Source organism: Melanotaenia boesemani, chromosome 3 (assembly GCF_017639745.1).
Source record: "Melanotaenia boesemani isolate fMelBoe1 chromosome 3, fMelBoe1.pri, whole genome shotgun sequence".
Taxonomy (NCBI): Eukaryota; Metazoa; Chordata; class Actinopteri; order Atheriniformes; family Melanotaeniidae; genus Melanotaenia; species Melanotaenia boesemani.
The window spans coordinates 38,153,105-38,178,014 of record NC_055684.1 but is presented as its reverse complement, the minus strand read 5'-3'; the positions used below and the strand labels follow the sequence as shown (position 1 = coordinate 38,178,014).

General features: G+C 41.3%; 1 protein-coding gene across 3 annotated transcripts in view; it reads left to right on the top strand.

The window, feature by feature from the left end:
* The first annotated feature begins 2,167 nt into the window (after window positions 1-2,167).
* cdh4 (cadherin 4, type 1, R-cadherin (retinal)) overlaps window positions 2,168-24,910 on the top strand; it is a 240,945-nt gene continuing 218,202 nt past the window's right edge. For all 3 annotated transcript variants that reach the window (XM_041981128.1, XM_041981127.1, XM_041981126.1), the window contains exons 1-2: window positions 2,168-2,359; window positions 3,285-3,396. In XM_041981128.1, the coding sequence (XP_041837062.1) occupies window positions 2,306-2,359; window positions 3,285-3,396 (166 nt within the window). In that variant the 5' untranslated portion in view covers window positions 2,168-2,305. The remainder of the gene's footprint in view (window positions 2,360-3,284; window positions 3,397-24,910) is intronic.

The window sequence follows — 24,910 nt, the reverse complement described above, 5'->3', positions numbered from 1 at the left end:
GAGAGAGGGGAAAATGTTCAAACTTTTTTTGTTCAAAGTTGTTGCTGCTGAAAATAAACCAGTAAAGTGGATGGAGGTGACAGGAGCAGACACTGGGCTGTGTTGATTGACGCTGCAGTACTGTCATATTCCGTTTGATAGGATTATTTTGTCATGACCTCTCAGATATGGAAATGTCATCATTATTAAACTGTTAAGTCAAAGCATTTAAAGGAGCAGTGCAGGCTTCTCACACCAGAAAGCATTTCAACCATGCAACATGTGTTTTTAACAATATGTCAAAATATCTACTTATATAGATCAAGACATCTTCTGAGTCTAAAATTGTTTTGTGTATTAGAGTGGTGAGCATTAAGGCTGCAGGAAGGAAATGTACAAACCTTACTTCCAGAAGATTAATACATTTTCTAATAAAAACTTAAATTTGCAACTTGATAATTAGCCTGAATTTTTATCTGTGAGACATGAGCATAAAATAAAATGTTTTCTTCACTGGGCGACTTTCTTGTTTTTTTTTTTTTTAATCTATATAAACAAAGGCAAACATTAATGCTAGCAGCACACTCAAAGAAAGACAAAGAAAGAGAGAAAATTGATAGAATATAAAGGTAACAGGAAAACTAATCAACAAAGAAGTTAGGGACAGGTGAGGGTGTCAGGATTGGGTATAAAATTAGCATCCAACAAATTTTTAGTCTTTTCAAGTAAAACTAGGTCATGTCTCACTAGTTTGTGCCAGATTCAGATAATTTTCAATAAGCCCTGCAAATATATTGGTCAGTACAAAAACTTTGGTTTTTCAGCTTCTATTATGCATAATAATGAGAAAAGATTGAGAATCTGGGGAAATCTTGGCATGTAAAGACAAAGGATTGAAACTGCTCTTAGATGAGTGTGATCTTCAAGCCCTTAGGCGGCATTGCATGAGAAATCACCATCATTTAACATGGGATCAGGAGCACCACAAAAAGTGTTTTCAGCTGCAGCTGCACCCAGAAATGTAGCCTGAAACTGTATTAATGAAAGGAGGAAGCTATATGTTAACTCTGTTCAATTTTTATTTTATTTATTTATTTTTGGTGGTCAGACGAGTCCAAGTTTTAAATAGATGTTTCTGTCTTGTTTTGCATCCAGGCTTATAAGTGAAAGGTACAAAAGCTAATGTCTGTGAATCATCAATGTCCATGGATTTATGAGTGAAGCGACCATTGGTCCAGATGCATAAATTAGAACTTTGGAGGCATGAACTCATATTTTTGAACATTTGAGGTCAGGTGAACATTTATTTTAGTACCAGACTTTGTTCTGAGTGACTAATAACAGTGTCGCTAACCTGTTCAACTGAAAATGCACATTATGAGAAGGTTGATAAGACATCAACAACGGTGGATGTCTGAGCAGCTGAAGTCATTTGTGCAGAAAGAAAAGACACAGAACCCACAGCTAAACTGTTATAAGTGCCATTAATGAAATCATACATTTGTTTTGGGGGAAACCCCCCCAAAATAAAAAGAAATTGAAATTATCATTTCTTTTTTTATATATAGTAAAAGTAATTTCATCTTTTTAAATTAAAATTACATGAAGACTGAATTTAGATCAAATAAAAATGAAAAAAAAAACTGCTTTTCTATTTCCTGAAGATGATCACAGAGCTTCCAGATACATTGTACTTTATTTTATTTGAGCCTTCATTCACAATCAAAGTCTTATCTGCCAGCCTCATATCATAGCAGCTTTCATAAAAAGTTAATAACTTGGCGGCTCTTGCTATAGGCTACTACCCTGCATCAGGGGCTGAGGGGGTAACTGGGGTGTGAAATAGACTCCACTTAGCTGATGGACACATGAAAGGCCTCGGATGGCTGCTTGTCACTCACACCGCCAGAACCACCTCTGCTCCATCTGAAGTCCAAATATGAATCTAAATAGCCTGGAAAATGCATTTTTCTACCAACAGATCCCAGAAGAGGCATCATCACACACAGGGAGCAACTCGGAGCGCAGACGGTGCACGCTGCCGTGCATGCTCCGTCGTTGGGCGGGAGGAGAAGGAGGAGGAGGAGGAACAGGAGGAGGGGTTGGAGTGACGCTGTCATCCAATGGGCACCGGCTTCCTCTGGACCGAGCGCAGCATCTCCTGTCTCAGCGGTACTTTTGCGCCAGACAAGTAGGGACGTTGTCTTACTCAGCAGCTGAGAAGAAACCGCAAGAATCCGGGAATTACTGAGGTGTACTTGACGAAGAAGGCTCATCTTTCCCCCATTTTTCCTTTTCTTATTTCTAACTCGCGTGTTTTGCGAAGATGAACGTTGGCTGCGTCGTCTTGGCTTGCACCTTACTTGTGGGCGCATCCTCGGTAAGATGAGTTTATTTCTTCTTGTTTGTTCGGCTCACAGCACGGTGGAAGTGCTGCACTGCTGTAGTGCTTACTTAAGCTTTGCAGCGCGCCTCAGGATCACTGGAAAGTGGCTGTGAACGATTCCCTCCGAGTACTCCGAGCTTCATCCTCCTCATCCTCTGGTCCAGATAAGCTGCAGTGCATTATTGCAGAGGACAGTGGTCTGTCTTCTGTTGCCGGTGATTAACTTCCTTTGCGCACTGTCATTTAGTGGCTAGTTTTCTGGACAATTTCTCAGCGATTGCTGCTTTAATAAGAATTTAAGAAGAGTGAATATTTTCTATTTTTTTTCTTTCCAAGCTTGAAAAATTTTGAGCAACACTGAGTCGCATTGCACTCCAGGGGAAAACCTTTATTATAGAGCAAAGTTGAATAGATTTTATATTTTATTTATAAACAGAAGTTGCTGCTATAAATCAGGCAGATCTTAAACTTCTTTCTTAATTAATTTTTCTTTTTCATTTTCATGTCCTCCAATCAACATGCAGGCTTCTGTATGTTTGTTATGTGGAAGTTATAATCCCTATAAAGTGCACTGTCTGGTTGCTTATCGTGCTTGTGTTTTTCTCTGTAATAAATAACCACATGGTTATAATGACAATGATGGTGATGCTTTGATGATGATTACCATGATTGTGCTATCTATTCCCTCTTTGTTGAGCATTTAAATATCCCTCATGAGATTTTACAGTGATTCGGAGCAGGTGTCTGTGGATTTCCACGTTGTGACATTCTCAGTGTATCTTGCTGTGGGCTGAACTCACTCACTGACACCACAGAGACTGTGAGGTTCAGGAGCCTGGAAATGCAGCAAGATCAGCTTGTGATCTTAAGTCAATTTGCCATGCTTAACAAGCTGTCCTGTTTTTTTATTTTTTCTAAGGGGAGTAAGGCAGGCCAGCCCCTGAAACCTCCTTGCAGACCAGGCTTCTCCCAGAACTTCTACACGGTGATTGTCCCCAGAGATGTGCTGCACGGGCAGAGCATCCTCAAAGGTAAGTCTGCTGCTGCTGGTCTCTTTTATTGACCGGTGGTATTTTCTCGTCTCTGCACAGAGCCGTGCCCGACCTGATGGTGTGAGTATGTGTGTGTCTACTTTGTGTGTGTGCTGTGAGAGTCTCCATCATCCCTTAAAGGTCAGAACACATGCAATCTCGCTGCGGCTGTGCAACACAGAAACAGGAAGAGTGGCTATAAACAGGAGCTGGATTTGGATGTTTGGGTGATGTGATGTGACAGCAGGTGTGTGATGCGTTCTGCTCAGGAGTTTCCATTTGATATGAGGTTTCACAGATCAGTGAACACCAACATTACACTGACTGTGCTACAAAAATGAAAGATAATTTCTTTTTGGATTGACTTATCAATGAGCTCTCAGAGCAGACAAATTGCCTTTTCCCTTCTCTGCATGTTGCAGCTTGAAGCAGAAAACTTTGTTTTTATGAACAGTGTTCATCGCAGTGCATTTTCTAGGTCTCTTATTCTCTTGTATTTTTCATGGGAATTCAATTCACTTTTCATTGCTCAGGCAGTATTCTGCTCTAGTGCTAGGTTCTTCTCCAGCCGTGTGAAATTATGCTGCAGCTTCTTCAGCATGTCTCATCTGTTTGCTAGTGAATCGAAGCCATAATGGAAATGAATCCCACCCCCTCCAGCCACATTCCGCTGTCCCAATTTGCATAATTGACTGATAAAGAACACCTTGAACACTCACTGGATGTGCTTCTATAACAAAGACCACATTATGTCTACATCCTTAAACCACTACATGGTGAAGGACCAACAAGATGAGGAGAGTGGCTGAAGTTATTCTTTTGTTAAGTTTATAATATGAGATATTAAAATAATGAACTCAGGACTTAGCATGTTTCATATTTCCTTTTTTTTCTTCCATTCCACATACAAAACTGTTACTCATACTTGTGGGTAACAACTCCATAGCAGCATATAAGGTAAGCTCTCCCCTGACACACTGCTTTTATAGCTCAATATTTATTTATTGTTCATGAAATTCTCTTTGCCAGAAGGAAATGGCATTTGTATTGTAAGAACTGTTAGAATACTATATCTGAGCCTTGTCCAACTACAAGCGTAGCAATTGCATTATTCCAGAGGTTATTTTTTTATTTAAAAAGCTGACAAGGACAGTGCAGCCAGTCAGTGGGGAGCCGGTTTGCCTGGAGGGGCTCAAGGTTTCTGCCTGTTCGGAAATAGGTTTACTGATCCAAACAATGTTAACAGAGGGTGATGTATCCAGACAGATAACGTATGTTTTGTCCTCTGCTTTGCTGCACACATTCGTGTCTCGTGGGGATGTAGCACACGCATGTGATGTGTCTGGGTGTACCTATTAGTGGCTGTTGCATGAGTTTAAAAAAATATCACTGCAAAGCTGAGCTGCATCAATTTGATTTACCGTATGTGCTGCATTAGACCAGCTTTGATCCCATATTACCTTTGCATCCAGTTTCTCTGAGTCTGTGTTTGCTGTTTTGTGGAAAATCAATCCGAGAGCCACGCTGTCCTCCCCTCTGGCTACTCAAAGGGATACGGGCTCTAGCAGTTTAAGTCTTCCTGCGATGATTAATGTGCATTGGCTAGCCTTATTGGAGGTCTGTTTGCTAAACAGTAGGACACAAAGTGGGAGGAAGCTTTTAATACTGACACCACAATATGTATAACCTGAAACTGTCACTTTCCAAGAAAATGAATGGGCTGGAGATGAAACAAGGGAGGAGCCTTGGACGCAATGAATCTTAAAAAGGGGAGTTACTGGACTGCTGTTGGCCATGGCTGTTGTCTCCCTGGAGAGATGGACAGTGGGGAATGAGGAAAGAAGCAGAAAGCTGTGGACCAGCAGGTGCAGCATCTCTGCTCCTCACTTCTTTTCATGCTGAGGTGGAGGAGAGTTGCTTTTCTCCTGGAGTATTGCGTGGGTAGTTTGAAAGCAGCTATGTAATATTTTTGTCCCCAAATTCATTAACACCAGTCTTGGTTAATTAGAGGTGTTAGAAATGTTGTCGTTGGTGCAGCTTCTGCATATGCCTGCTTGTGAGATTGATGTCAGCCTTAATAAATACTGCGAGCTCTGAGGACGCTATAACGCTTTCCATCACTGCTGACAATTATTCAAAACACCCTGTCAAGATTAAAAACAATATTAAATGTGTTACCAAGCACCTCCACTGATTTTACTAATTTCAGTAAGGGCTCTAACATAAGGAGATGTGTATCCCTGGAGCACCTGTGGGATGCATTTTACCTCAACATGCAAAGATGGGTTAAAAGACGGGGGCAACACTTGCAGCTGGGATGAGATAATCAATTCACTGGCAAATCTGAAGCGTTCTCTTAAAAACCAACAAAAGGAACAGTGAATCACATGTTTCCATTATTAGGTTTGAAACAAAAATACAAAAAAACAAGCAAAAATAAAAAAGGCTCCCAGAGGGTGCGGGTATGTTGATTGTAATCTACTAGGAAGTATTTCTAACCAAAAACAAACCTTTAAGCTGGAAAACAAACTGTGTTGGACATACAAGAAGAAAACTGGGAGTTCTTTGGGAATATCTTGTATAATATAATATAATATAATGTAATATAATATAATATAATATAATATAATATAATATAATATAATATAATATAACTGGTAATACAGTCAGGATAGTTTGCTGTCTAAGTCTGGAAACAAAAGGTAAGTCACATTATTTGAATCTTTGCGAGGTCCGGTGCAGTTTGCAGCTTGTTTTCCATTCCCTCTATCCAGGCGTATCTGGAACCCCACAAAGCCCCCCAGGCGTTACTGAATAGCTTAATGTGTTTGAAAATGGTGAGTCAGATATTAGGATGCTCACAGTCACCTGCTCAGATCCCTCCTGAACATATAGGAGTTTTTGGCTGACATGTTAAACCAACGTCTCCATCATCATCAAAATGCTAAATAAGGAAATTTGCCTTCAGTAGAGTTCACGCTACTAGAATTTGGCGACCTTACTGAGACACTATTTGTTTTTGTTTCTGCTTTCCCTTTCAGAAAGTTCACGATTAAAGCCTTAAAGACGCACTGCAGAACGTTTGTAGATTTTCTCAGTGATGCGCCCCCTATCCACAGAAAATCCAGCAGTAATCTCTTGTCTTATCTTTTGCTTTGTCCTGCTCTCTCTTTCTTTTCTCGTCTTCTTCTGATGAAGTCTTCTTGCGTTTCTTTGCTGAATCAGCCACAGTGGGGCTGGAGTGTTTTATCTGCTAGCGAAATTCAGCTGCAACAACTCGTGCCACCCTGGAGGAAAAAGTTGTTAGCACGGTTTCTCAGCCTCAGGACGCTGCTGGGAAGCAACACGTCCAGAAATGTACGTGATAAATGTCCCTGTGACATCAAACTAATCAGAAACGTGGAGCTTTAAGTACAGAAAGTTACATAATGCGTCTTTAAGCCATCAGGACACCCCGACCTCCCATTGTATTTGCATTGAAAGATAAAGTCTGTTGGGACAGGAATTTTCTCATAATTCCATTTTTGGTGATTCCCCACGTGTTTGTCTGGCCGCCCTTTATCTATTATGTGCCTCACATCATTAAGTAAGTCAGAGAACAGGGGTCCCCTTGCAGACTCTGTTGTGGTGTGAACTGTTAGAAAAGAAGGAAACACTGTTGGAAACCATTGGTATTTGAAATTCTAAACAGTTTTTCACTCAGCTGTGACAGAATAGAAATGAATGAAACCCACAGGACTCATGTGGCTAAATCTAAAACACATTATGGCTTTAGAAAAACGCAGCTTTGATTAAAAGCAATCTTTCATTCGTAGTTAATACAGCATAATGCAGGTATGGTACTTTATTCTTGCTTTTGTCTGTCTTTTCCCCTGTAGGTCAAGTTAAATGTCTGTTAAAGTATTGAAAGGTCATTTTAGAATCATGATGCATCATTCAGTGCCCCTGCTGGTCAATCCTCTCTGGCTTTATAGGTTAAAAAGGCTGTTATGGTTTTGTGGTTGACCATACAAGACCTCCATTTAACTAACTCACAAATCTCTGACCTGCTGCAAAGTTATGCTGCATAAATCAGCCCATGCTGCCATGAATATATTTGTCTGGTCAGGATCGGAGGCGAGGGGCTGTGGCACACAAGCGAGCAAACAGCCAGGCCTTAAGTCATGGTCCGTGCAGATTCTCGCTGAGGGCAGATAAGCCATGAAAAGAAATATTCCAGTGATTGCACATTGCTGTGTAAACCCTCACCTCGCTCCAAGAGCCTGAACAGACACCTCAGAACACAGACAAGCGGATGTGGCCTCAGCGTGGAGAGGATTGATTTGTAGTTCAGTCAGGATAGTGTCTCTTTAAGTTGCTGTCAACTTGTATTTGAAAAGACACCAGAGATGAGTTTCACCCTTTGCCCCTCACCTGTCCTGAAAGACAACCAACACCGACACCGTGCGTGATATAAGCGCTTGTCTGAATGAATATTTTGGCTTTCTGTTGCCAAGACTTTGTGACAACGATAATGGCTGTGATGGATTAAGGAAACTGCATTTCTTTCAGAGCCGGATCACCAACTCCGGACCTCTTGAGTGTCCTGCGGGTTTTCATTATGTCCATGCTGCCTCGCTGAAATAATGTCTTGTTAAGATGCTGGTGCAGACCTCGACAGGCTGTTGAAAAACTATTTAATTTGAACCAGGTGTGTTGCAGCAGGGACACATTAAAAACCTGCAGGACACTGTTTTAGATGATCACAAAACATGTGTGTTCTGCAGTATTTATTCTGTTTTTCCTAATTTAAACCCTTTCACTACGAGTCTCCACAGCTCTTTTATTAGGGACTGGCTTGTTTTTTTTTCCTAGTCTCCGTGTTGACTCTTGAATGCAATGAGAAAAACTTGCTTTATTAAAAAAAATAATCCACAACGGGACTTCTTTCCTCACCTCTTCTATCGCTGGACTTCTCACTTAAGAGTGATGCATAAAGTAAAAATTAAACACACTTTAATCTAAAAGATTAATTTAACAGGGATTCTTCCCCTGTCAGCTATGTGCCCTCAGCATGGATTTCCTATTGTTTAATTCCATCTCTAAAAGTTACACAAGCAAAATGACTTGTAACATGACCCCAATTAGACTACAGCAGTAAAATCTGGCAAAGAGCCATATCTGCTTTGAAACCGCCAGCTCTGCGTTTACTGTGCTGTGGAAAAACTTCTGACTCCTAACCTACTATCTGAAGTGACAGAGCTTTCATAAGTACGTCCAGACCCAAGAACTGGGAGTGTGGGGTGGTGTGAGGGGGGATTATGTTTCCAGGCATTTGATAAGCGGGATGCCATTTTCCTTCTGACTCATGAACGTCTCTTGTCCTCCAGAGAGTCTTTCATCTCCGCAGCCAGGACCTGCAGTCTGTGGCGAGCTGATAGAATACAGGTACAGAAGATGAGCCACATCATTTTTCTTTATCTCGCCTGCCTTCTTACCAAGCCAAGCTACGCTCCTATATCCCTCAAACTCCCTACAACATCACATATACACTGAGCCAATTCCATCAAGAAGCCACCCAAGATATAGTACATTCCACAACACAATGCATTTGATCCTGTTTTGTAGTCTTTCTCTCTGTGCAGGTAGTAAATATAAAAAGGGGTTTTGATAGTGGAAAACAGGCTGTCAGCGGAAATGTTATTGTCAGGTCTTCCATGTGAATTTTATTAGTTTTAGTGCTCTGATTTCCACTGTGCTCCTCCTGAAGTAAAAGCTTTACTCTGACGGTCAGTTGTTGGGTCTTTTCATGCACCCTCACAGAGTTTACAGAGTTTTACAGAAAAAAACAAACATATTTTCATTGCTCTCCCCTATGGCGCTTGCAGGGAGACAGGCATGATTTATCTCAAGTTGCTTGTATTTAGATGTTTATAAGCCGCCGTCTGAGAACCCTGCTGCTTTTTAACAGCATAGTACACTCTGTGTGTTTGAACTCTGTGGAGTCAGATTATGCATTATAGCTACATTTCTTCACACAACAGAGGTAAGTTAATTGTGCCCTGATGTCTGACCTTCACATAGAGCTAACCACGATATCATCAGACCTCTGATTGCATCTGCGAGTGCCGGCGGCTGTGTGTTAAATCACAGAGTGATTATAAAGAAAGAGGGAGAAGTAGGCTGTTCTGATGGTGTTAGCCAGAAAGAAGTCCTTGGCAAGGGATTAACGGCTCAGAAAGAGGACTTTGTTGGATGAGGAACCAGAGACTTTCCTACTGTATTTCCAGAGTTGAGACAAGGGCAGCTTTAGAGGAAAATATTAATGGACAAAGTTTAAAGCAGGTTTTTCTAATTTGTTGAAATTGTCTCCTAATTACAGTTAACCCTCCTCAATTATGCCGTTCTTTGCATACGTAATCAAAAAAAGGTTGCAGAGAGATGTTTCTAAGAGATGAGTACCACCTTCAGCGCGATCACCTTGTAATTTGTGAATACGATTTGCATTTGTTATTGAAGCCAACCTCCTACAATCAATGTGTCTTATCACTTTGCATCTTTGTGCACTTTAACGATCTTTGGCCTTGATGAAGACTATTGGCTTTTTTATGTTGCAGTACATAAGTGAAGCATTTTCCCACTAGGAGACCTCTGTTTCACCTTTTAGCTGCATGTGTAACCCAGCTCATTACACAGGTTTCCTCTCCTCCTCCTCTTCTTGGCTTGCAGGATTTACATGTATCTGAATACTAATCAGGTCTTCAGCATTGAAATGGTGTTTCTGCAGCTCAAATTATGCATTTTCCTGCTATTATGCTTGTTTGTATTGTCATGACAAAGTACAGTGGACTGTAGGATGGATAGGAAATATTGCCACATAAAAGGAGAAAGACCTTCAATCGAAACAGAAATGGAAGTCTTTGGAAGAATATTGTAATTTTTTTTTTTTACATCTGTTTAAGGTTGTGGATCCTGAAACTTGTGACTGGTTTGACTTGTGACAAATTAAATATATTTAATTTGTCACAAGTCAAACAAGGTTCAGGTTGAAAAAAGGAGCTTGAGTTAAGACACCCTCAGTGGTCACTTTAAGTCTGCCTGGCAGGTTGTTGGACCCCCTTTTTTCCTTCAGAACTGCTTTAATTCTTTGTGTGATAGATGAAGCAGGTGGTGGAAACCTTCCTCAGAGGTTTTCTCCATATTAACATGACAGCATCACACAGTTGCTGCAGGTTTGTCGGCTGCATCCATGATGAGAATCTCCCGTTCCACCACATCCCAAAGCTGCTCTACTGGACTGAGATCTGGTGGCTGTGGAGGCCGTTGGAGTCCAGTGAACTCATCGTCATGTTCTAGAAAGCAGGTGGAGATGATCTGAGCTTTGTGACATGGTGCATTATCCTGCTGGAAGTAGCATCAGAAGATGCTCCACTGTGGTCATAAAGGGATGGACATGGTCAGCAACAATACTCAGGTAGGCTGTGCTGGTTAAACCAGGCCACGTTGGTACTAAGGGGCCCAAAGTGGACCAAGAAAATCTCCCCCCACCATTACACCAGCAGCAGCCTGAAGCGTTGATCCAAGGCAGGATGGATCCATGTTTTCATGATGTTTCCAGCAGATTCTGAGCCGGCCATCTGAATGTGGAGCTGAAATGGAGACTCATCAGACCAGCAACGTTTCTCCATCTTCTATTGTCCAGTGTTGGTGAGTGTGTGTGAATTGTAGCCTCAGTTTCCTGTTCTTAGCTGGCAGGAGGCACCCGGTGTGTCTTCTGCTGCTGTAGCCCATCTGCTTCAAGGACATGAGCTTTGAAAAAGTGGAAGAAATAGATCTAGAATGGGTGGAAGTACGGCGGAACTATACACTTTTATAGCACACTAACACTTCCACAAACTGCCATATAACATTTAAAAATTTTATATTATTTGTTTATAGAGCAATAAGCTCCATATACCCATTCCCCCCCCCCCCCCCCCCCCCCCCAAATACACGCCCATATACACCTGCACCCTCCTCCCCAGCAACACCGTTTTCCTTTCAGATTCAGGGGCTCAAAGTGACATATCGCTTCTCACTTTGCTGATGAATTACAGCCAGGCAGTTTGACCTTGTTCCGCCTCTTGACCTCACATGTTCTTCAGCACTCATACCCTCAGTTTGCGGCACTGGAGGAGATGAGAAACATGGCCCAATCGAAATGATTTACGTTTGGCTCGACTCAACACATAGATCCTCCTAAGCTGCTGCTAAATGCATCTCCAGAGGGCCACTCAGTATTGCGCTGTACAGCCATTTTTGAAGCCACAGGGCTTTTGCTATTCTATCGCCTTAATTAAAAGACTGCACTGTCAAGATGCCTTTGTTCTGCAAACTCTAATATCAAAAAGGTCCCTCACCAGAGAGGGGATTGCATTCTGCTTTGTCCTTTGGATTAATTCAGCTTGGAATCTATATTTGATCAGGAGCTCTGCATGCTCTGGTTTTCACCAGAGTCTCTTGTTCATTTTTGTTTAATTTGTAAACACACAGTTATTTATTTAAATGTTTAAATGCAGGGTATTTTGTGCCGTTTGTGTACATGTGCATGTAAGCACTGCACCATCCAGAGAGGGTGTTTATCTTAAATGGAGAAATTAAAGGATTACTAAACAGCCCAGTAATCCAGCTGTCAATCTCACTGCTCATTAGTGCGTGGAGAGGGATGAGGGAGGGGCTGAGACATACAATGCACAGGGAGAGAGGGCGTAGGTGTTTTTTTTTTTTTTTTTTTAGGGGGGGCATACCTTTTAATGGTGGTGAAGATGTTAACAGACAGGAGGGGAGATTTTCTGTCTCATATTATGAACATCCATGACTAGATTACAGTTGGACTTCATTTCAGCTGCAGGGATGAAATTCCTCCCAGTTAAAAATGTGTTTTAATTAAAAAAATTGATTTCTACATATAAAAAGTATGACATTTATTAGATAAATTCTTCTATTAATGAAGAAGGTTGAAAATTGTTTTATTACGGCTCTTTAAAGTTTAATATTTATCGTCTTGATAGCAGCAAAACTTGTTCTGATGAACTAGAAAAATAATCATCACACCACTGAACTGGTTAAGTTCTGCATCATTTCAGTTCAGCTGCTGATGCTTGATCTGGAGCCTTTTGGCTCTATGTTTTAATGCCCTGGTCCCCTCTCCAGCATCTTTTATCAACACGGGAAGGCTGGTAATGGCATCGTGTTGGTTTGTACACGTTATAGCAAACAAATTCTGCATTTCAAGGTTGGAGCGTTGATGGAGTTTATGCAGTGTGGCAGTTCTTAATATTCTTTTGTTCTACTTTTGTTTTATATTTGTGTGTTCAGTCATTCCTTGGTTACCTTTAGGCAACAGTACTTGGTTAGGTTCAGGAAGGTATTGTGGTTTTGGGTTGACATACACTCTTTGATAGCATGTTAGAACGCTCAATTCTCCCTGCTGCATTGCTTCTTTCAAGCACTCCTCATGACAGAATGTGAAATGCCTTCATTGGTCCTCCTCAAAAAAGTTGTAACTTAACAATAAAGCTTTAAAATTGCAGTTATCATGTTTGCTTTAGTTTGTTGCTTACGTAGATAAAACTTAGGTTCTGGACTTTGTCTGGACAAGCTGACCAGAGTCTTTGGATTGAAGAGCTCTGCTGGGTTTATATTCTTTGAACATCTCACAGATGTGTTCTGGGCCTAAACCGTTCTGGGATTTGTAAACGACCAGAAGAATCTATTAAAATCTATTCTGTGACTGACTGAAAACCAGTATAAACTGGAAGCCATTGTACAGATTGTAAAACTGGTGTGATGTGTTCAGATCTCTTAGTCCTTGTTAAAACTCCAGCAGCAGCATCTGGATGAGCTGCAGATTTAGTCCTCTGTTTAGGAAGTCCTGTTAAAGACCAGTATAGTAATCCAGCCTGCTGGAGATGCATGGATGAGTTTCTACTGGTCTTTCTGGGAGACTGAACCTTTAATTCTGTTGATGTTTCTGAGCTGGTAAAAGCTTCTTAGTGAAGCTTTGACATGGCTGCTGAAAGTCAGGTCAGAGTCTATCAACGCGCCAAAGTTATAAACTTGGTCGGAGATTTTATGAACCCTATTGGTTTTGGTAATGATATGACCTTTCCTGCAGTGCCACCATCAGGTCAAAGTTGATGTTTCCAATATGACTGCATATCTGGTGGGGACTGGAACCATTTTGATAATATTAGAAGCGCTAAGTCTACCCTGCTGTTGAAGTGGGGAAGGTCACACATGGTCACACACAGGCAGACAAGTTTTACACAGTTAAAACAGCTTGGGGGTCAAATTGACCCCAGAGGAACACCAATGTGTGGAAAATATCATCATAATCTTTTAAGGTCATAATTAATATTACCCATCAAATTCATAAAGTTAAGAAATATGAAGAAGAAAAGTCAAGTATTTTTTTTTTTATGATAAACATTGCATGGGGTCAAATTGACCCCAAGCATAATAGCAGGGTTAAGTGTGTGGATATCAACTTTTTACCACTTGCCAATGTTCAAAACAATAGAAACATTTATAGGGGGATGAGGGGTTTGGTGGGGGACGCTAAAACACTGGCCTTTTTGGAACTAACATTAAAATAACACAGCGAGGGGCAAAACTAAATTAGGCCAAAAGGTTTTGAGATATATATTCCAAACATTTTAATAGCTATGGCTCCACTTAAGCACTGCCCAACAGAAAATGAAAATGTGGGGATCAGTTACCAGTTTACAATGTACAGTAACAGACGGTGACACTACTGTGTGTTGCACAAATGTCCAATCATGCACCTATTATAGGTTTTCTAGTAAGACTGGGTTGGCTATATATATATATATATATATATATATATATATAACAAAACCAGTGAAGTAAGTAAAACACAAAACTAAAGCCAAGAGTAGGACAAAGGTAATCATGATACTTAACTTGCTCAAAAAGGAGCAGGAAGGAGCACAAGCTTATTTCCTCCTGCCCTTTCCCCACCATCAATAAACTATTATCAGTATTTTTATTTTTATTGATATAAACCACATTAAACTAGTAAAAATCTGTACTTTTTTTTATAAATACATATGCACATATATACATATCTACAGTACACACTCACATGTCAGCTGTTCATCCGGTCTCCACTGGGTACTGGAGAACTCAGTTGGCAGAGCATCCGTCTCCCATGCAGGAGACTAGAGTTTGATTCCCCCAAGGGACACCTCCCAGTGGGTTCTTAGGCAAGACCCTTAACGCTGCCTAACCACTGTAGGTTGCTTTGGATAAAAGCGTCGGCTAAATGAATGTAATGTAATACTTAGTTCTGTCTTTGCTGTCTAATGTACTTATGTCAAGTGCTACTAATATTTATTTAGAGCTTGTTTCACAGTTGCTGTTGTTCATGTTTTAAATACAAAATGATTGAGGGCAACTATGAGAACACAGCAACATATAAACCAGCTGTGCGTGCGTGTGTGCTGCAGATTAGCCTGGGTGGGGAAAGATATACAGCATCTCTACCATTTTTCACCAGGCTTTGAGGCACATAAAAGAAGCTGTTTGGGAAACGATGGCACCATAAAAGAAAATAGAAACACAAATCCTGACTCCATCATGGATAGAAGAGGGGAAATTGCATCTCCTGTGGCGGTGCCTTTATTTTTTGGGATTTGGATTTGATTGTATCAATTTGCTGTCTATTTTTATCTAAAAACTGGGCTGTATGCAGGCACATTTCCTCCATCACAGCTGTTTTTGTGCTGAGTAAAATGTAGATAAAACAGAATCCTGTGATTTGCAAATCTTATAAACCAACATTTTATCCACAGTGGAACATCACATGTTGAAAGTGAGGCATTCTGCAGCATTCCCTCCTCTTTTTACAGCATTTCTAATTAACTATGAGGGTACAAGGGTAGAATAGGACCCCTCCTCAGAGCCGAAACAGTGGTGCTGGATGAGCAGAGATGAAATGAAAAATGCATCTGATGAGGTTTCTCTGATATCATGAGGAGATGGTGATGGGAACGAGGTGGGTCAGCCTTGAGGGGGAATGACAGAACAGAAGAACCCAGATCAGACTGAATGGCTTGAAAAAGAGCAGATCATTGAGCCAGAGTTATGAAGACAGAATTTAAGAAAGAAGGGAGTTTGACAGTGTGGGAAAATGGACAAGGACAAAAAGCCCAAACACCAGATAAGGAGGGAAGATAAGAGGGGGAAAGACCTTCCTCAATGAACTCACACACAGGCTTTATTTAGTAAATGTGAACTTAGGGGACCAGTTGCTGGACCTGTAGGAGTGGAAATTTGTCTCGTAGCTTTGTAGCAGTGTTTGATCTTCTATTTTCAGTTTCATTATGCCCAGCAAGCAGGCCGGCCCAGAACCTGGATACTACTAAGAATCGGATGCAGTTTGTGGTTTAGCAATGTCTTTCTGAAATATGCAAAAAACACCATCTGACTGGGAGCATATTATAACTTTCAGCACCAATGCTGCATTTCCCAGTGTGCAAGTTACTAGTTTCACTGGCACCAATGGAAGCCACCGCTATGGAAAATGAACTGAGCTTTGATAAGAAACCAGGTGATGCCTCTCCTTTTGAGCGTGGAACACAGAAGGCGTTTAACCTGCATTTGTAGACAGTCTTATATTTGTCACTTCATGCTTTCTTTAGAAAAGTTCTCTTTAGGGGCTGAAAAGGCTTAAATCTCGCTTCTGTGCATATTGATTCAGTGTTTCTGTGCATATAGCGCATGATGAGACTCTGCTCACGTTTACTTCTGAGAGAATCTGCCTCTCTGAAGTACTCTATTATAACCTGTTATGTTACTAACCTGTTGCCAGATTAGCCGTATTATTTTCAACATATTCTAAAAAGAAACTAACCTCTTGCTGCCAGCGTCCCACCCTGCTGCTGCTGTCACATTCACAGTGTTTTCTATTTCCTATTGTGAGTAAAATGTTGGTTTAAGACATTTTTAAATCACTGTATTCTGTTTTTGTTTACATTTTGCACAGCTTCCAAACTTTTTTGGAAGCGCAGTTTAGACATTTAGAGCAATGACTGGCTTGCTTTGTTGTTGCCTACAGCACGGGGAACTTGGTTAAAGTCTCTGCAGACAGTCTGTTTGAAAGAGCTCATTCTGGCCGGGATTCAGATAGCTGATTTGGAAATCACAATATGGAACCATGCACAGTCCTGTTGTGATGCAGATTTGTTTGTGGGAGGCAGACAAATCTACAAATATGCTTTGCTGACCGGAATAAACAGAAGACGCTCGGCTGTAGAATCCTAATACAACTTAATCTGTTCAGTTTCCTGTTCCTTCCCGCTGCCAACTTTAATGTCACAGAGGAATGAAACATGTCTTCGTTTTTATTGCACACTTTGCTTTCTCTCCATGAACACATTATCTCAGCCTTCTGTCTGTCTGATTTTCTCCCACAGAACCAGAGCGAGGTAATCATGCTGTAGCTGCTTCCTTTGTGAATTCACCTTCTAAAAACTTGTTTATCTGATTTATATTTAGAACTCCATTCATTTAGTGGCAGCAGGTCACATAAACAGCTTGTACATGTACACACTGAAATACACTTTAACACTTGTGCAGAGGTTAATTCATTGTAACAGAGGCCCCCTGTAGGTATCCGCACAAATGTTAAATGTGCCATTATTCTATTATCTTTGACCTCTAGATGGTTTTCCTCCACTTTTTAATCATCCACCTTCAAACCTGCAGGTGAATTTGCTCTTGAGGACAGGAAATAAAACCCAGGTATACATGCATTTCTAAATCTAGATGTACTGAATGGCATTTTTGTGTGTTTGGTGGAAAGGGACAAAGCAAGTGGTAGCCATCAGTTGTCAGACATCAGAAAACATCATCCGTAAGAAGTCTGTTTCACACAAAACCACGTCTTCCAATGTCCCTGCAGACTGAAATGGAGCTTTTTCAGTATGCCAGTGCTTTGTGTCTGACATTTATTCTGTTTCCAGTGAGAAGCTGATAATTTGTAGCAGCACAGAGGAAAATCTGGGATTGAGAACAGATTTTTTTCTTGAAATATGGTGGGAAATCAATAGAGCCTTCGTGTTGGCTGCCAACATGCACTGCAGACACATGCTGGTAGCATCGATCACAGTTTCAGAAGAATCACAGTTTTCCTCTCCTGCTTCACCCTGGCTCTCTGGGCTCCTCTCTTTCCCTCTCCTTTTCCTTTCCTTGTCTCTTTCTCTCTGTAGCCTTGTTTAGGGTTCAGATAAAAATAATAGCTCTGAGAACCAACAGAGAGGAGGAGGAGGAGTGGGGGGGGAGGGGGATGACGGTGTTGGTGACAGTGTTTGTGCTCTGCACCGCAGCCCAGCAGTAAGACAGTAAGAGCTAACTGTGGCCCCTGGGAACGGAAGTCTTCTTATTGCCATAAGCAGCAATTTAGCCAGGGTGAAAGACAAACAGATACAACCATATTACTGTCATGATGATTACTGCCACCACAGGGCTGTGGCAAAGTGAATGATGGCTGCTCCATCCAGGCGTCTATTTAAATTCAGTGGTAAATTTATAGCTGTGTAAACCAGTCTAACATCAAGACTAATCCACGTGATAACACGTCAGCGCTGCCACAGATAAGATGTTCCTGCAGACTGGAGTTTATCACTCATTTGTAAGCCTGAACTTGCTTCTTATAAGCACAGAGATTATTACAAACTAGGAATTTGCATACAGTTGCTCAAGTTTGTGCTTGAAAATGTCGTGTTTTGATTTGCAGCCCACAGGTTGCTAAGTGTACTGTGGTCCCTTCAGGTCTATCCAAGCTGACAACAGGAGAGGTGGAAAGCTTTGAGCTGCTCTCGAAAAGTATCATTACAAAGCTGAGATTTAATGTCCTGGTTGAGTAAGCTCTCCTGCCCAGCAGGTCCACAGACCTACTGAGCATGGCTCACCTGTCAGGAGTAAACACTCCCCAGCCACAGATATCTGGCTCGTTTCCTGATTTCACATGATGATTCACAGCTTGATTTGCATTTCTGTTATGCTCTTCCAACATTATATTAAACTAGTAAAGTACCATGCAGTGCTTTGACCTCCATGATGTTATTTTTAACAAATAGTTTTCATGCTTGGGTTAGGTTCAGGGCCTATAGAGCTCATTACCGTAGAGCTAGGGTGGATGTTGGCAAGAAAACAAGACCCCCTTTCACATTCAAGCCCTGCAGCATGCAAGATGAAATACGAGGAGGAGTTGGAGGAAGGCCTGAGCAACATTACAGTCATATGTGTGATCAACATTGCAAGCTGCACAACAATATACTCTGACAGTAACAGTAAAGGATAGACTAATTGTCATTCTTCAGTTTCCACAGTATGATGAAATTGCTGAAAAGTATGAAAAAATAAGATGAAAATTGCTGAGGGCAAAGTGACAGTGGCTTTCCTGTTTTTTAAATGCTAATATGAGGTAACTAGCTTGCTGCCAGAAATTAAGCTGCAACACAGGGCTGAACCTGCTGAATATCTCTCTATAAAGCCACAAATTTAACCACTGAAATGTTTAATCAGTTATTAAGTATAAATGATTAAACATTTGGCTATCAGTATATATATATATATATATATATATATATATATATATATATATATATATATATATATATATATATATATATATATATATATATATATATATATATATATATATATATATATATATACAAACCAGCACTTTCTGGTCTACCATGGCCTCGACTTTGGTGTGGCATGTGCTGAAAACAACAAAGATACACTATGACACGAGGTGTTGCACTGACGTCAGCACAGTAAATAAAGTTTCACGTTTTAAACGGCTATCTGACAAAAACACAAGGGGGTTAAAATATTCCAAATATACTTACTTTTGGTGCTACAGATTATTTTAGATTGACATCTTTTAGGTGGCTTAAATACATTCTCTTTTTTTTATCTTTCTGGTGGTCTAGTCAGCTTTTCCCAACTGACGATTGCAATCTACCGGTGCCATAAGTACCTCATAGGCTACAGCTTAAACTTTGGCACCAACTTCAAAGACATTTAAGTATCCCTTCAAGGCGCTGCTTTGGGCTGTAATACCATTGTTCATGCTGTTCAGACAAGGCATATATGTTTTTTCACCACATGTGAACACACAGTCACACAGGACTACACATGCCAGCTTTCTTATTGCATGCACCTCAATTCCAATTGACAGCGGTAAAATCTTTGCATTCATATTAAAGCTGCCAACAGCAGAAAAATGCAAATGAGTTGCCACTGTTGTCATGCTAATAGGCATTAACAGGGACTAGAAGTGGTGCCAAAGTCTAAGCTGTAGCCTGTGCATACTTGTAGATGCTGTTTTCACAATATCCTCTTAATCACCCCAACCCACCCCCCTCCAACCCACCACCCCCCAGCCCCCACCTAATTTGTAAGCATATTTTGATATGCAGAAACCTCATCTAGTTTTTAACAGGATCCTAAAAGATTCGGGGACATTACTGATATGTAAACAGATTCTCATGTTAATGGAGTCATGGAATTACAGGATCTCTACACTACAAAACACACACATAGAAAGGGACAGTAAGGCAGGATAATTTCATTTCCTGCTGTAATTCTATCAACCAAAGACATCATCAGGACACATGGATCAGTAGCCTTAAGGCTTCTCTCCTGTCCCCTCTTCCTTTCTCTGCTTTTGTTTCTTCCTTTCTTCCCCATGGAAGACTTTTACATCCAATTTGCAGCCTTCTCCATCTCTCTCTGCTTCAGTGTGCTCACCTGCCTGGAGCTCTGTGTGAACTTCTCCTCGCACTCTGGAGATCGTATCAGTCCTTCCAGAGACAAATGCAGCAAAAAGGGGATAAGCTGTTGACAGGGGGTGTCCCTTTTCCATATTTGATAGAACACATGAAATACAGCTACTGTATGTGTAGTTCTGTGGGTGTTCTTGATGTGTGTGTGTGCTAGCATGCTTGAGCTTCCCTCTTATTTACAATAATCTCACCACACACTACCTCAAGACAGAAGCAGGGCCCTTGCAGGCTGCATTCTAAATACTCTCAAGACTAGAGGCAAAGCAACATGAATTTTAATGAATTATTAAACAGGATTATTTATTTACTTCCTCCACACCCTGAACCACCTAGCTGGCAAGTCTACATAGCGTTCTCTTTCGAACCTGTGGCACATCTGCGTGCATAATTTACCGCCGTGGCTGAATATTTTCTTTAGGATGTCAAGTTTAGTCTATTCTCTGTGCACACCTTTGGGAATCAGCCTGGTGGACTTTGAACTGTGAAACTGTGAAACTCTAATGGAGTTTGATAGCACACTGCACTGCACTTATCCTCGCAAAGAGAGTGAATTTCAAATGACAGTTTGCATAATTTGTTTTGTTGGCCATCATACGGTGCTTCTGAATTTTGGTTTGTTTCGGATTAAATGATATTGTGTGAATCAAGAGGTATTGTGCAGTGAGTGTGTAAATGTGTGTGTGTGTCAGACTGTGGGAGAAAGCGATGAATAAGCGAGCAGAGGACTGGAGCCCTGCCAGGCTGTGAGACTCCGACGCACTGCAGATGAGCCAAACCTCCATCCATTCACATGGAGCCCTTTCTTGGCTGGGGGGGCAACAACTTGCACGTTTGTCAGGATCTGCATGCTGCTGATTTTTTTCCCTCTTCACAGATACTTAGCCTTTTTACAGGCACAATTAAATATGCAACTAAACCTCAGAAGCCAACAACCTTGGTTTCATTTAGAAGTTTTAATGAGAAAAACTTATCACTCCCATGGCAGTCAACAATGTATATTTATAAAACTCTGCCTTGAGTCATTAACGGCACAGCAGGCAGTAAATATGACACCCCAACAGAAAAAAAAACAAACAAAAAATGCAGGTATAACTGAATTGCAGCACGTGACCTCCACACACAGCAGAGAGATGAAGTGTAAATCAAAATGAGTAAGTTGCTCCCAACATTCCTGCTGTTTGTAGCATTTTTTACATTTTCATCCATCCAGGATGATTAACCGTGTCTGCATGGTCCAAGACAACAACAAGCCAGAGATATCAGTGATGGAGGATCAAAGAGTGCAGTTAGACTACAGCAGCATCCTCTTAATATTGCTGCCAGAGGGGCAGCATGTGCCTGGTAACACTGATAGAGAGCTGATAGATTGTCTTTTTATTGGACTGAATCAGTTAATGAATAGACCACTCTGGGAAAATAAATGCACATAACTGTGATGTGTTACACAGGCTTCTTCTTCCTCTGTTAAATTAATTCCACCAGTCAGCCACAGAAAACATTTTTTTTTACTAAGATTTATGATTATTTAGGAACTGTTGTCAGTTTTACTGTTGGGGATACTGCAGAGGCTCTATGTGCACCGACACTCATGTGTGCTCACACATATTTTAGACATAGTAAAAAAAGTATCCTCTCCAAGGCAGCATTTATATCTATACACAGCCTTTTTGACATGATGTTAAAACAACTGGAAGGCATTTTTAAGTGGTTTCTCTCATGTCAAATATTCAGTCTGTAGTAATATTTTAAATGTCAGATTACAAAATTCTAAGTGGAAGAAGACAAAAGTCAAGAACAAATTGCTTTAGCTTGGGTTGGGATCTAGAAACCACTTTTTTTTTATCAGTTGGAGCACAAAAAGCCAAAGATGCCCTCCCACACAGAGCGAAAAGCAAACTTGTGTAGCATATGGCTCCCATAAAGACTGAAAGAAAAAGATTATTTTCATAGAGCAATGAAATATTATATGTTGCTATTACAGGCAGATTTTCTTTTACAGGGTGAAAAAACTTTATTTACACATACAAACATTCATTTACAGCTGCAGAATCTTCATTATTCATTCATTATCTGTACCGCTTTGTCCAATAAGGGTTGTGGGGAAGCTGGAGCCTAACCCTGCATTAAACAAGTGAGAGGCAGGTACACCTGGACAGGTCACCAGTCCATCGCAGGACCAACACAGAGAGACAAACAACCACTTACTCCCACTCCTAGGGCGAATTTAGTGACCAGTTAACCTAACATGCATGTCTTTGGACAGTAGGAGGAAGCTGGACAACCCGTAGAGAATCTATGCATACATGGGGAGAACATGCAAACTCCCCACAGAAAGGCCACCGCCCCCCAGTTCAAAACCTCCCCCAGCCAAGGCTCGAACCAACTCGAACCTTCTTCTGTGAGGCTGTGGTGCTAACCACCACACCACCATGCAGCCAGCTGCAGAATCCTGTGGCTTAACATTGAGCCCATACAAAAAACGGATTCTTTCAAAATAGTCATTTGTGTATGTTTACAGCCTGTCCTCGTTAGTTTGTTTATTAACTGAATAAGAAATGTTTCCTGTTACAAGAAATATATTGTGTAATAAAAATAAGAAAACCTTGTGAAAATGATGAGACACAGATCTTATTCCTCATGGTGGTACAGTACTCTGCTACTACAGCTTAATTAATGCTTCTTGAATGTTCCTCTGCTTGTGGAGCGTGTTCCAGACCTGGAAAAATCCATCCAATTGTGGAGCTGTGCACAGCTGGAGCAGAGCAGACCTGTAACCTCTGCTTCTTTCAGACCAGTTGAGCCAGCAGGGTTCATGTCATCATCTTTTCCTCGTGTACAGCAGGAAGTGGAGCAGAACCACAGGAAACTGTTTGGTGTGTGAGCTTGGTGGTACATCTGACAGCGCTGAGCGTGGGCGCTGAGGTCTGGCAAGGGCCTCCCATGGGGGCTTCACCTCAGAGCTGCTCGCTGCTGAATGTTTCTTTCAAGTGCAGAGGGGAGGTTAAGTGCTGACAGGGGTGTACAGTATAATGGCCTCCTCAGGTTATGCTATGTTGGGGGGAAAAAACTGTGCTGCGTTGTCACATGTAGTCTTGTAAATTCTGTTGAATCCAATTCAGCAGAGCAGAGCCGAGTGCTGCAGCGCTCAGGTTACATGGCCAACATATTCATCAGAGAATAGGGATAATTCAGGCCAGCGGTGTGCTGATGCGCGCTGACATGAGGATATGTGCATTAAAAAATCTTGCAGGGCACCTCCCTGTCATCACATGGCTGTGTGCTGCAGCATCCGCAGAAAAGGTCTAAAGAGAACATGCTGTCGAGTGGAAACAAGCTGAGGAGCGGAGCTGGGCTAACGTGGAGAGACAACATCGCTGTGCCTGCTGCTCTCTCTTTTCCCCCGTCTTTCCTTGGATACATTCAGCTTTTCTCTATCTCTTCAACATCATCATTTTTCTTCTTGCTATACTCTGACATTTATCGCTCTCCCCATTATTCACCCCTCTCTCTGAACGCTGTTTGGTGTGGCCGCTTGTCTGGCTTGTGTTGAACCTTCCTGTAAGGCCTCTGCCTATTTTATTTGTTTTACTGAATCAAGGCCACAGCAGCGCGCTCTGACAGCCCCCTCCATCATGCTCGGCCAAGTGATTGATTTCAGATGTGCTTCAGGAGACTTAGCACTTAGAAAACAAACACAAACAAACGGTGTGCACACGAGATGCTAGCGAAACATCTCACACACAAACATCCAGGTGTCAAGGTAAAAACCAACCAGAGAAAGTTAAATCATTGACTTTCTGTCTTTCCTACTGTTTTATTAAGATGAAGCAGTGATCAGCATGTTTCTCTCTTTTTTACATGTGAGCTCTCATTGTAAAAGCTCTTTTATTTAGATTAGGCTCCATCAGCCCATTAGCTTGGATGCTGTGGCCTCCTGGCAAACGCTTTACCTCTGACATCCAACTCAATCATTTATTCTGGCCAGTGCTAGAGTCCATGTCCAGCATGGAAAGATGATGGAGGGTGGCAGCAGCTTGCTCCTCAGATGTCCTCACTACATTTGTTCAAATCAGCAGTTTGATTAAACCCCATGCCTCGTTTAGGGCCATACTTCTCTACAGCCCTATTCCTGCAGCTTTGCAGCTTTTTGAATCAGATGATATTGATTCATCAAACCCTTTCAGCATCAGGAAGCTGCCTCGGCTACCTCTGTTTGATATTTACACGTGTGAAATGGGATCCAAACTGCACTGCAGTCTGCTTCCATTTTACACAGAGGGCTCCATTGATAAATGATAACAGTGAGATCTCAGAAGGATGCTTGAATAAAATGTTGGGCTCATTCAGCAGGGTGGCAGTGACAAAGCTGTCAGGATCAACGCTGCATTGACGAGTATCTAAAGTCGACACAAGGCAGACACACCGAGGAGGAGAGTCAAAGGTGCGAAGAATATCATCAGCGAGGATGTGTCTTAATGCATCCATTTTCATCCCCGTTCTCCTGATTTCTATGCCAAGTTTAATAGCAAATCTAAGTTAAAACAGCATTTATTAAAGTAAAATTGATGTGTTAATCAAGAAAAAATGGAAAAATGAATAGTCTTCAGCTTATTTTAAAAATGACTGCAGTTAAAGCCAACTTCAACTTCTAAGGGAGGCTGATTCCTCATAAT